The sequence below is a fragment of the Ambystoma mexicanum genome, chromosome 13 (assembly GCF_040938575.1).
Source record: "Ambystoma mexicanum isolate Mex_15411 chromosome 13, UKY_AmexF1_1, whole genome shotgun sequence".
Taxonomy (NCBI): Eukaryota; Metazoa; Chordata; class Amphibia; order Caudata; family Ambystomatidae; genus Ambystoma; species Ambystoma mexicanum.
In genome coordinates this window covers 273,926,169-273,939,867 of record NC_090938.1, presented here as the reverse complement: position 1 = coordinate 273,939,867, position 13,699 = coordinate 273,926,169, and the positions used below count along the sequence as shown (strand labels likewise).

The window sequence follows — 13,699 nt, the reverse complement described above, 5'->3', positions numbered from 1 at the left end:
ACTGCTGGGGGTGGGGGTGCTGGGAGACATGAGTGGGGGCCTGGTGGAGGGTGCCCCTGGATGCTGAGGGGTGGGGGTGCAGGGAGACATGGGTTGGACATGAGTGGATCGCCGTGTTAACTTAGGGTGAAACCCAAAGTTAATTCATGCAAAACAAAAAGGGGGTCTGGGAATCCAGACGTGGACCCCTTGCTCACTGTTCTTAGAGAGGCAACAGTTTCACCTCACTGATGATGCCCAACAAGGCTGAAACACGTGTATGGGGTTACTGATGGTACTCTTGTTCAGAGGAGAATTGCCTAGCATTTCGGCGCTGGACTGCCCCTGGGCAGGACAAAGGCTGATATGTGGGGAAATGTCTTCTCTGTGAAAAGGACAGTGAGCTAAAGACTTGGTAGAGTCTCTCCCAGGGGTTATTCACCCAAGAACAGGTCATTGGGCTGTGTTCGTGCTGGTAGAGAGATTCCCAGACCCCCCTTTGTTTGCATACATTAACTTTGGGTTTCACCCTAAGTTAACAGGGCAATCCAGACGTGGACCCCTTGCTCACTGTTCTTAGAGAGGCAACAGTTTCAGGAGCCACAACCAATTCAGGGCACTACACTGCATACATAAAAAAGAAATGTGGATGGTTTGAATGTAATGATAGTACCATTACTCTAAAGCAGAGATTACCAGCAAATCTTACAAACGCTTATTTGATGTTCTTAAAACCAAAATTTGATAAATAAACTGTATTTAAACCTTTAAGTAAATTTGTGTTACAAAAATATAAACTGTTAGAATACTCCAAAAGCTATCTAGCTGCTCAAAGATTCTACAACAACTAATCAGATAAATGAATACCACTAAATTAGACCAAAAAATACACAGTTAGAATACGCCAATTGGTATCTAACTGTTTTAAAATTATAAATGTGTGTTAAAATAATATAAACTGTTAGAATACTCCAAAAGCTATCTAACAGCTCAAAGATTCTACAACAACTAATCAGATAAATGAATACCACTAAATTAGGCCAAAAAATAGACAGTTAGAATACGCCAATTGGTATCTAACTTCTCCAAAATTTTATAATATCAAAACAAATGAAGAATCTGTTACTGTTCCAAAAAAAATACAACAAAGCAAAGTATAAAGCATTAGCCACAAACAACAAGTGAGCACTGAAAACAAACAAACAAATAAACTGTAGCATAACAGAAAAAGGTTTTTATTTAAATCCAACATGGATTTTTTTTTCTCCCACAGACCCAATGATTTTAGCAACAAATACAGAAACTGAGCAAATTGCACAGTACTCTGATTTGTACTCTACTAAATATGAGGGTCGAAAAAAAATAAAAGTATATTGCTTATACAATGTAATAAGTCATTACAAAATACTAATACTAACATGCTATTTTCTTTTGTCACAAAAATGAAGAAGAAAAACATGGACTCCCATTACTAGACCAAACAGTAAGTATACAATAATAAGGACAACCATAGCAGCACATCACATCCATAGTATCTAATACCTTTGATCCTTATACATTTGTTTTTCACCCAAAGTTATAAACAAATATGAATGTGATATGCTGCGGTGGTTGTTGCCAGGGCATAGAGTCTTGGGTGCATGGCCAAATGGCCATGCACCCAAGACTCTATGCCCTGGCAACAACCACCGCAGCATATCACATCCATAGAGTCAAACATTTCAACTATGATCTATGGGAAACTTTTAATGTCCGCGAACAATCTGAGTGTTCTTAGAACACTTTGAACTTGCCAGCGAACAATACGGACACCGTTTTCAGGACACCCCCTACGAACATTTCAGAACAACGCGATAGTTCTTAGAACACTTTCAACTTAACAACGAACAATACGGACAGCGTCCTAAGGACACCTCCTACGAACATTCCAGGACACCGGGAGTGTTCTCAAAAACGTCTTCAGAACACCCCCATCTTGTTTATTTGCGAACATTTCAGGACACCGCGAGTGTTCTTAGGACACATTCAATTTGACAGAGAACAATACGGACAGCGTCCTCAGTACACCCCCTACGAACATTCCAGGACACCGGGAGTGTTCTCAAAAACGTCTTCAGAACACCCCCATCTTGTTTATTTGCGAACATTTCAGGACACTGCGAGTGTTCTTAGGACACATTCAACTTGACAAAGAACAATACGGACAGCGTCCTCAGGACACTTCTACGAACACTTCCCGGACACCGGGAGTGTTCTTAGAAGCGTCTTCAGAACACCACCATCTTGTTTATTTGCGAAAATTTCAGGACACCGCGAGTGTTCTTAGGACACATTCAACTTGACAAAGAACAATACGTTCAGCGTCCTCAGGACACCCCCTACGAACACTCCCCGGACACCGCGAGTGTTCTTAGAAGCGTCTTCAGAACACCCCGATTTTGTTTATTTGCGAACATTTCAGGACACCGCGAGTGTTCTTAGGACAGACTCAACTTGACAGAGAACAATATGGACAGCGACCTCAGGACACCCACTACGAACACTCCCCGGACACCGCGAGTGTTCTTAGAAGCGTCTTCAGAACACCCCCATTTTGTTTATTTGTGAACATTTCAGGACACCGCGCGTGTTCTTAGAACACATTCAACTTGACAGAGAACAATACGGACAGCGTCCTCAGGACACCACCTACGAACACTCCCCGGATACCGCGAGTGTTCTTAGAACAGTTTCACTTTGCTTGCGAACAAAACGGACACATATTGACTCCTTAGAACACCCCCTAGTCAGTTTATTTAGAAAATTTCAGAACACCCGTGATGTCCGCAAACAAATCGAACACAAAAAGAATGTCTAACACATAAAAAACACAACTTTCATCCTATCTCACACACTCCCACCCTCCCCAAACACTCCTACAAACCAACACACTCTACAAAATACACATTTTGAACAAAGTTTCACCGCGCTGTCCGGGGACGTCCGCGAATCCAATATGGCGGGCGCTACCGAAAAATCTGACGCGCTTCACGCTCCACGCCGTCCAATCAGCAAACACTTTGCATGTCCGCGAACATCACGCAAGACGATTGGCCAATCAGGACACTTTCCGCTGAGCGAACAGGGAAGTGTATCCGCAAACCGAACACAGATATCACTAATTTTTTTTGACCTACTTTTTGGTCATTTTTAAAAAAAACTACTGGACGAATTTTCACCAAATTTGCAAAAGCACGCTTTCGGGACCAAGCCGCTGCTCCTGGTCCAAATTTGGTGGAAATCCATCCAGCGGTTTGGGCTGTAGACGCAAGCAACATTTTTTTCCCATTCACTCTATGGAGAGTGAGTATAATGTATACAAATATGAGCATATAGAGGGAAGGTAGAGTAATAAAAATAAAACTATGACAAAGTGCTGATAACCATAATGATTATCTTCATGCACAGAAAGGATTGCTCTCTTTCAAGCCTGTATCTTCCGCTATGTACATGTTTCATATATGATGTGACAGGACCCCAAGTCTACAAATATAGTACCTTTTCAATTTTTACTTCCTGACTGTTACTGTAGAAAACTATGTGGCTTCGATATGTCAGTAAAGGATAAAAAGGGAGAGCCAGCCATGTGATGTCATCAGTTATGTCATCAATGACATTTGTGATGTCATCTTTGATGTCCTGGGTGTTAGTGTTAGCAGTGCACGGTGGCGCGAGTTATGGTTGCTTATGTTACCATAAATGGCGAATTTCAAGGGTTTTTCGGTTTTACTTGGAACCATAACGTCCCTTTAACAAAGTTTTTTCACTGAATTTCATAGGTTTTTAGTAGCACAACTTAACCATAATATCCCTGACATGTAACATAGAACATACTAACCCCCTCGTAGTGATTTTCATGTCCGCGGACTACCGCCATGTCCGCGGACACATAGAAAATCTGAGCGTGGTGAATGTAAATTTAAATAGTGTGCCCCATTTCCCCTTTGAAGTTATCTCTGAAAAGAGCCGTTTTTTTTTTTTTTTTACAGATGCTTGACAGACACCTGTTATTTTATATTTTTTTTCTTGTTTTTTTTTCTTACTTTACTCCTAAAATCTTCACATAACCTTCTCCAAAGCAACCCTTACATTCCAAAATAAAAAGGCATTTCCGGTAAAAGATAAACAAATGCCATCTTCTTTAAAATTAACAGCATTACTGGCATCAATATTCTCATTGTTAAAGAAGAACATACCAGCTCTAAGCATGAATGCACACATGCCTCGGTTGATGACACACCTAGCAATGTTTTGCTGAGGACAAAAAACTGAACTATTGTCCCATATTGCCCTAGGTAGTAATCCAGAAAAAATTACTTTCGCATTTGGAAGGATCTTCACTACGGCTTGAACCAAGCGTTCCAAATCAGCCAACAAAGTAGGGGCACTGACGTTGCCCAAATGGAAAGCACCATAGTGCAAAACTACCACATGCAGACTGTTCATCGTGGCCATATCCGCACAAACTTGTACAATTCCCTGTACATTGCAATCAGGCACAGTGCTCCACACCACCTCCACTCCTTTGACATCAAAGTTCTTTGCAACATGCCTGCATTCAGCGTACTGCTGTAAACCATGCACAAACATATCTCCGAGCACCAACACCCTGACTTTCTCCACTTCTGCCATCTTCACCACACACAGTCTTTTTCAACACAAATCCACAACCTCGACATCTGATTGGCTGATCCGTACAGTCTTCTTTCCATGTTGGATTTCCTGGAAAAACCCGGATTTACCACGCCCTGTCCACGAACAGCCGCGGTGTCCGCGGACTGCGTACGCTTTACTCTCTGTACCATTCCCTCATTGCATACAGCTAAGCAATCACACAATACGAATAACGTCCTCAGAACACCCCCATTTTGTGAATTTTCGAACATTTCAGGACAATTATCATTTCATTATTCTACATATTAACATTACAAATATTATACTTTTATCTTGTACTCTGCACACAATGCTATCTTTCTCCATTAGTAGCTCAGTATACTACATAGAATCCCATAATACAATGCTATTTATTGATATAAATGCATCGTTCAAAGCACTAATAACGGTATGATATTTATTGCAATATCCTTGACACTTTTTTCGGAACATTATAATGAAAATCCCTAGTACACAAATTCCATGAAAAGTACATACACATGTGATGTCATCAGTGATTTCATCAATGACATTTGCGATGTCATCTTTGATGTCCTGGGTGTTAGTCTTAGCAGTGCATGGTGTTGGCGCGAGTTATTTTTCATAGCTTACCATAACTTGCTATTTTCAGGGGTCTTTCGGCTGTACTTAGAACCATAACGTCCTTTAAACAAACTTTTTTTAATATCACGCAAACAATATACAAACATGGCGTGCAAAAACCAACTTCTACAGACGGCTTTACACAGAATGTTGCAAAGTAAGAATTTATGCTCGTTCACAGTGAAGGTCAGTGCTTCCATTTTTTTCTCGGGCCCCGGAGTGGCTCACGAAGCAGACTATAAGGTTGTATTGTGTTTTAACTTTGACAGACAGAGATTGTGATGAAACACTTCTCTTGAAGGAGTGTTGCTAAAACGTAAGAGAAGATAAAGATGAAATTTCTGAAACGAAACCACTTTTACATATTATATCACTATGCGAAAGATCGTTGGCACACGCGGAGTCGTATTTTGGGACTGCACCACTCGTAGACAATGGAAATTGCAATTGTACTGTAAGTAACCCTTTAGATTACTTTATACCAAATATAATTACAATAGCGTAGCATTAAAGACCGCTGAAGTTGAACTTGTTCGTTGAAAGTGGCATAATGTTTTCTACCGCGCACTATCACCGCCGAATTGATCCCCTGTCGTTTAGAGGGCTCTGAAAAAGGCAGACGACACAGAGTGGGTTAATATAAATAATTTAACCGGTCTATAGGCGGTCAAGCGCTCTACTCGCTGTGCCACTTCACTGTAGCCTGTCAAGTGGCACACCGAGTACAGCGCTCGCTTTGACATCCGTGCACAGCTTGCTAACGCAAGTTCGAATCCCGGCAAGGCGAAACTCAGCCTTTCATCCTTCCGTGGTCGATAAATGAGCACCACACACTGTGGTTAATAATAAGCACCGCTTACATACCTCACAGTTCTTAGCGCTATATGAATGGGAAAATATTATTATTTTATTATTAACATACTCTGTTGCACTATCTTCGATAGCAAATAGTTTCACGCCCTAATAAATAAAATGATGATTTTTAATGAAGATCGGCTGGTGAGACTAATTTATGTTTTTTAAAACAGGTACGTGGCCCCGTTTTGTCTATGTCACGATTTACAGACTCCAGCGGATGGGGTCTTCAACTGCCAGGTGCAAGTCCAAATATGCAACTTCATGACCCTCACCATTTTATGGGACAATCGCCAAGGACCAATATGCCCTTACGCAGTACTAGCGGCTACAAACAACATACCAACCAATACGGTGGTCTAATGGCTCGTTGTTGGAGCAACCTTCCGATTATCAGAGAGACCATTTACTGCTTTTATCATAAACCAACAGCCTATCTACCGCAAAGGAACAACGCGTAGCTCCAAATAAACTTTTGCTGATCGACAGCAGAGACAATAGCAAATCGCTGAATATTCACTAAACATTTCATGTGAAATAAATGTACTTTACCAAATGTACAATCCTGCTGTTTACTTTTAAACCACAGTTTCATATTCCGAATTGTGGCGCACTGAGTTGTAACCTGATCTAACACTCTCTGTACCGCAAAGGAACATCGCGTGTCTCAACATGAACTTTTGCGGATCGACAACAAAGACAAATGCAAATTGCTGAATATTCTCTAAACATTTGATGTCAAATAAATGTACTTTACAACATTTACAATCTTGCTCTTTGCTTTTAAATCACAGTTTCATATTCTGAATTGTGGCGCGCTGTGTTGTGACATAATGTGTGTTGTCTTCCGGGTTCTGTGTAAAGTCGCGTAGTACTGGAGACGACTGGGCGCGTTTCATTACGCACCCTGTAACGTCACGGAGAAAGGCGGGGAATATGAATGCTTTGATAATATCAGGCTTAGTGGCAGGAGATATGATTTAGTGTTGCAAAAGCAAGTCAGCCAGGTCAATAGCGCCAGTCATAGGATTATCACATAATGTCGACGCACACCAGCCGGATTTATTGTTTCTTTAGTGGACAAAAAGTCGGTTGACGCCACTAGGAAATTGTACTATTAGCGAACAAAAGGAGTGCTCTTAAAACACTTTCACCCTGACAACGAACTATACAAACAACGTTCTCAGAACACCCCCATTTTGTGTAATTGCAACCATTTCGGGACACTGCGAGTGTTCTTAGAACACATTCAACTAGACAGATTACAATACGGACAGCGTCCTGAGGACACCCCCAGTTTGTGTATTTACGAACAATTAAGTACACCGCAAGTGTTCATAGCTCATTTTTACCATCCTTGCGAACAAAAATGACACATTCTCCGTCCTCTAAACACCCCACCATTTAGTTTATTTACAAAATATCAGAACAGCCGTGTTCTCCGCGGACAAATCGAACGCAACAAAAAGGTCTAGCACATAAAAAAACAAAGCATTGAACCTATCTCATACTCCCCAACCCTCCCCAAACACTCTTACACACCAACACACGGCACTAAATACAATTTTTTATCCACGTTTCACTGCGCTGTACGCGGTCGACTGCGAATACAAGATGATGGGCGCCACAGAAAATCTGACACGCTCCACGCCCCTCGCCGTCCAATCAGCGAACACGTTGCATGTCCGCGGACATGACGCAAGCCCATGGGCCAATCGGGGTGCTGTCCGCGGAGCGAACAGGGAAGTCCGTCCGCGAAGCGAACGCAGATATCACTAATTTTTTTGCCTTACATTTTGGTCATTTTTAAAAAAACTACTGGACAGATTTACACCAAATTTACATAAGCACGCTTTTGGGACCAGGCCGCCGCTCCTGCCGCAAATTTGGTGTAAATCCGTCCAGCGGTTCGGGCTGTAGCCGTGCGCAAAGTTTTTTCCCATTCAGTCTATGAGGAAAAAAAAAGTTTTGGGACCCCCCCTATAACTTTTCCCCCCTGGACGAATCCTCACCAAACTTTGCAAAAAAATTCAGAGTGACCCAACTACTTTTTTTGCAAAGTTTGGTGAGGATCCGTCCAGGGAGAGCGAAGTTATAAGCCACCCAAAAAGTGCTCTTCCTATGGAAACAGCAACTTAACCATAACTACATGGCCACTACGGTGGCCATGTAATATATATATATATATATATATATATATATATATATATGTATTGAAGAGTAACATTTCTTTCTTTTTTGAATTGCAGAAAACAGCAGATAAAGTTGACGGTGCTGAAAGTCAGCGGTCTTCATTTAATACCGTCAATTGTTACTGTGTGTGCTGTTCAAAAATGATCGAAAGTCCAGCAACACAAGCCCGTAATATGTGTAAGAAGTGTGTTTGTTTAAAGCGCTTTGAAAATTCTGACGAAGAAGAAGAGGAAGCTATGACTTTTTTGGAAACCTCAGCTGTTCAGGCTTTTGCGGCCTGTGTAGTGAAAGTGTGTTTGAAGCGTGATTATTACCGCTGGTGTTATGGACATAAAAGCGATGACCCGCAACAGGATGCTCCTGACTGTTTACTTCTGAATTATTACGCTAGAGCAATACGTCGGATATGTTTTCTGTTGAATTCATATAAAGGTTTTCAGCTGCTTAAAGCTGGATATAAAGGCATGGGCATGCGTGTACATGCTAGTATGGAGAGTGTTCTATCTAAAACATGGACCCCCGACCAGAGCCATTTTGTAAAAGTTTGATGTGTATAGGTAACATATGTACCAACACATGGCTCCCGGTATTGGATGAATACTGGCATTTGTACAAATATGAAGTGGGTTCTTTATATTTACACCCTAGAGAGGTGTTACATCAGCTGTTGGAGCAATTGTATGAACATTACTTTAGCATTAAAGGATACGTTTTACAGGACAGCGAATTGTATGAACTTTTAAATGCCTCAAGTGTTTTATGTATACAGAGTTATATGCGGGGGGAACGGGGAGTTTTGTATAATGCTATTTATAAGGCTTCAGAAAAAATATCAAAAAGGGTCACGTTGTGCCAGACGCTATATGTATAAGAGTTGTAGTAAAATCATCTTTCACCCATTATGCCTTTGTTTATTTTTTGAAGTGTTTCAGCGGTGAACATCTCTTATTGAAGCATGCATGAAAGCTATTATGATGAAAGCGGTGTTGGCAGTTATGGGGGTGTTGATGCTCTTTATAAAAAACTACAACATGACAAGAAACCTATCTCACGCGGAGCTGTTAAGGAATGGTTATCTGGTGAAGAGGCATATAGTCTTCATAAAAATGCTAGAAAATGTTTTAACAGAAGAAGAACAGTGGTTTCCCAAATAGACGAACAATGGCAGGGTGATATAGTAGATATGCGGACCTATGGGAAGCAGAATGACGGGGCGCAGTACATCTTGACGGTTATTGATATTTTATCAAAATACGCCTTTGCCGAAGTTTTGAAGGATAAGACTGGATCAAGAATGACGGCAGCTTTTAAATATGTTTTTAGCAAAGGCCGGGTGCCTGTAAAATTACAAACGGATGCCGGTAAGGAGTTTTTAAATAGACCCTTCCAAAATCTTTTAAAACATCATAACGTGTATCATTTTGTAACGTATAACGAAGTTAAGGCGGCTGTTGTTGAGCGCTTTAATAGAACCTTAAAATCTAAGATTTGGCGATATTTTACAGCAAAGAATACACATCGTTATGTGGACGTATTACAACGTTTCATAGAGGCGTACAACCATAGCTATCATCGCTCTATAAAAATGACTCCAAATTCTGTAACGTCTGAAAATTCTCTAACTGTTTGGAAAAACTTGTACGCTGACATGGTAACGAAGAAGGTCAAGAAACCATCCTTTCGCGTGGGGGACCATGTCCGGGTTTCTAAGCTTAAGGTGTCTTTACAAAGGGGTATCAGCAATCATTTACGGATGAAATATTTATAGTGACCAAAGTAACTGTGAAAGAGGGGGTTTACATCTATCAGCTGGTTGATTATGACGGTGATGGTGTGAGCGGTATTTTTTTTACCGAAGAGTTACAGAAGGTCAGCAATGAGCCCCAACGCTTTTATAGGGTTGAGAAAATTCTTCAGAGTAAAGGTAAAGGAAATAAAAAACAAAGTCTGGTAAAATGGACAGGGTGGCCTGAGAAATTTAACAGTTGGGTTAGCGCTTCATCTCTAAAGGATCTACAAAGCAAAGGCGCTCCCTGAGAAGATGGAAAGCAGTGGATTTTATATCACCTTACCCAGTAACGCTTCTCACGATACATTCCCAAACAATGAAATATCAAATTATTGTGTTAAAATGGCTAAACCCGTTGATTTACAAGGATTGTGGGAAGCGGGTCTAATGGAGATTCAATACCCCCATACCTGGGACACTGTGTCTAGAAGAGAGGCCAAATTTACCATCAAACGTGAAGGTCCTATTGAACTGTTACACGCTGGTTTTCCTCATGGATTTTACAGCAGTATACAAGTTTTGTTAGAGGCTATCAATAAAAGTCTCGCAAACATTGAACGCTATTCTGATATACAATTGTTTCTGGATAAGGTGCAGAGAAAAGCATTTCTAAAATCGACAGATCTTACCACCGAGTTTATATGTACTGGGAAACTTTTTCCTGTTTTGGGAACCGTTCAACATGTAAAAAGTACTAAAGATTTGGACAAAACACGTGCTGATATTGATGGGGGAGTTTACAGTCTTATGATCTACAGTGATATAGTAGAATATCAAAGGGTCGATGACTCGTACGCCCCGCTAATGAGAACAGCCCAGGTGAAAGGTGAAAATAATGGCATTGTTAATATACAATATATTAAACCTGATTATATACCAGTTTCTAAGAGTCATTTTGACACCATCAATATACAGATAAGGGATGATCAGGGGGAGTTGGTGTCATTTAAATACGGGAAGGTCCTAGTGAAACTACACCTCCGTCCTAGGCGAGAAAAAGACTATTAAAAAACATGGTATTTATGAAAAACTATGGGGAGCCGTACGTTTATAGGGATTATTACCGCCGACAAGCTGGTTATGGCAATCAACCTTACTTTCAAGGGGCACCCGTTATGTATGGTGCGGGTTTCGGACGTATTTTTAGAAGCCTCTTTCGAAGGGCTATGCCGTTTCTACGAAAGGGGTTTGAATTAGCCAAACCACATGTGAAAACAGCAGCCACAAATATTGCTAAGGATGTGGTGTCTACGGCTACAACATCCATCGCAAACCGTTTTAACCAACCACTGCAAGAGGGTTCTGGGGTGGTTTATGTGAAAAAAAACACAAACAAAAGAAAAAGGAAATCACTGCACAGATGGGGCCCTCCAGGGATGCATAAAAAACCAGGATCAGCAACGAAAACGGCTCAGAAGAGAAAAAGAACTCGCAAGAACAGATCGGCCAAGAAAAAAAAAAACAGCCCCGGCATTAATATTTTCTAAAAGATGGCGTTTATCCATTGTGCGTCGGGGGAATGTGTGAAATCTGAACTCGATCTGTTTGCTGTACCCCCGACACAAACTAGCATTGAAAACAGCTTTTTCATGGAAGTGGCTCTCCTTGCTGCACTATCTCCGCTAGCGCCTATAGAGTTTTATATATCAGGCTCATCAGAGATGTATCTGGATTTAAATGACACGTTACTTTACCTCACTTGTAAAATAACAAAAGCTGATGGATCAGCTATCCCAGCAACGGCTAAAGTGCTGCGATTGCTTACCCTGTGGCTACCCTCTTTAATCAAGTGGATATTACTCTAGGCGACCGGCTGATTACACAGAGTGACAACATGTATGCATACAGGGCCTATATAGAAAGCATTTTGAACTACAGCAATGACGCTTTGGACACTCAGTTTACAGCGGGGCTTTTCTATAAGGACACAGCAGGCCATATGGAGGATTATGCTCTAGATGGGGCTAATGCAGGTTTTATAAAAAGAGCTACACATGCCAGAGGGAGCAGAAATTTTGATTTACTAGACCGTCTACACTCCGATCTATTTTTCCAGGAGAAACTAATGGTAAACGGCGTTGATCTGAAAATTAAACTTTCTAGAAATAAAGATGCTTTTTGCCTCAACAGCGATGATGCTGAAGCCTACAAGCTGATTATAGTATCAGCTAGTTTATTTATTAAAAGGGTGAATGTGTCACCCACGGTCAGATTAGCTCATGCTGATGCTCTACAAGTATCAAACTTAAAATATCCGGTGGAGCGGACATCTTTGAACATTTTCAGTGTTCCAGCGGGTAGCCGTGTCGCCAGTCAAGATAACTTATTCCTTGGACAGTTACCGAAAATAATCATCATTGGTTTTGTGGACAACACAGCTTTTTCTGGGGCTTACGCCAGCAGCCCTTTTAATTTTAAACATTACAACATCAACTACGCAGCTCTTTTTAAAGACGGGGTCGTTATACCGTCTAAAGCCTACAGTCCCAGTTTTCAACAAAAAAATACAATTAGGGAGTATTTGGGACTTGTCTCCATCAGCGGTAAACATCTGCATGATAAAGGTTTTGTGATACCCCGGGACGATTATGATGGGGGTTATACTCTCTTAGCTTTTGATTTGAGACCTGATAATACATCAACCGGCCATTATAATCTTATTAGAAATGGTAATCTACGCATAGAGGTACGCTTTGCTGCAAATTTACCCAACACGGTGAATCTAATTATTATGGCTCTATTTGACTCGGTTATGGAACTCAACAATCAACGACAAGTCCTGTACGACATGTAATGGATACTTACCAGATCAAGCGTTTTCTAAGTAAAGACAAACACGCTAAGAAAACATTCAAGGGTGTGTATTCATGTGATAACCTTCCAAGAGACATAAGTAATGAGCGACCCATTAGTCTTGTGGCGAACACCCATCCCCAAGATCAGGAAGGCACCCATTGGATAGGTATGTTTATAAACAAGGATACAATAACAGTCTTTGACAGCATGGGGTGTTTCCCAAGCCACCCCATATACAGAGGCACTATCCTGGACTATGTGAAGGATATAGCACCCGTTATACATTATAATAAAACACCTGTGCAACATCCTGAAGACATTACGTGTGGCCAGCACTCCTGTTACTTTGTATCTAACATGTCTGAGAAACACTCGCTGATAAGGGTTATGCAGACCTATTTACTGGACCTCCGGCAAAATGATGTCATGGTTACTGCTTTTGTGAATAAGAGATCCCCTGTAAATGTTTTTGATCGTTGGCAAAAATGTACTCTTATTACTAAACCTTAAATTGTGTACACATATAAATAAACACATTTTCTTTTTAATTGAAACAGCCTTTTTTGTCTTATTTTTTAATTTATTTAATATTTTATAAACATGTTAGACATGATCAAAATGATTAGACATAACGCATTTGAAAGTATGAATAATATTTTTATTGCAATGAACTTATTTTTTTTTTTTTTTTGCAGATTGGAAAAGTAATAATAGTAAAAAAAAAAGATATACATGTATATACATATTTTACAACGGTTAAAGATTTTGTTAAAGAAAAAAAAAATGAGGTTA

The 13,699-nt window shown here is 40.6% G+C and overlaps 1 protein-coding gene across 1 annotated transcript; it reads left to right on the top strand.

The window, feature by feature from the left end:
* The first annotated feature begins 11,945 nt into the window (after positions 1–11,945).
* On the top strand, positions 11,946–12,905 carry LOC138520328 (uncharacterized protein F54H12.2-like). Its single transcript, XM_069632759.1, has one exon. It carries the CDS (start codon positions 11,946–11,948, stop codon positions 12,903–12,905), a length of 960 nt encoding a protein of 319 aa, XP_069488860.1.
* The last annotated feature ends 794 nt before the right edge of the window (positions 12,906–13,699 follow it).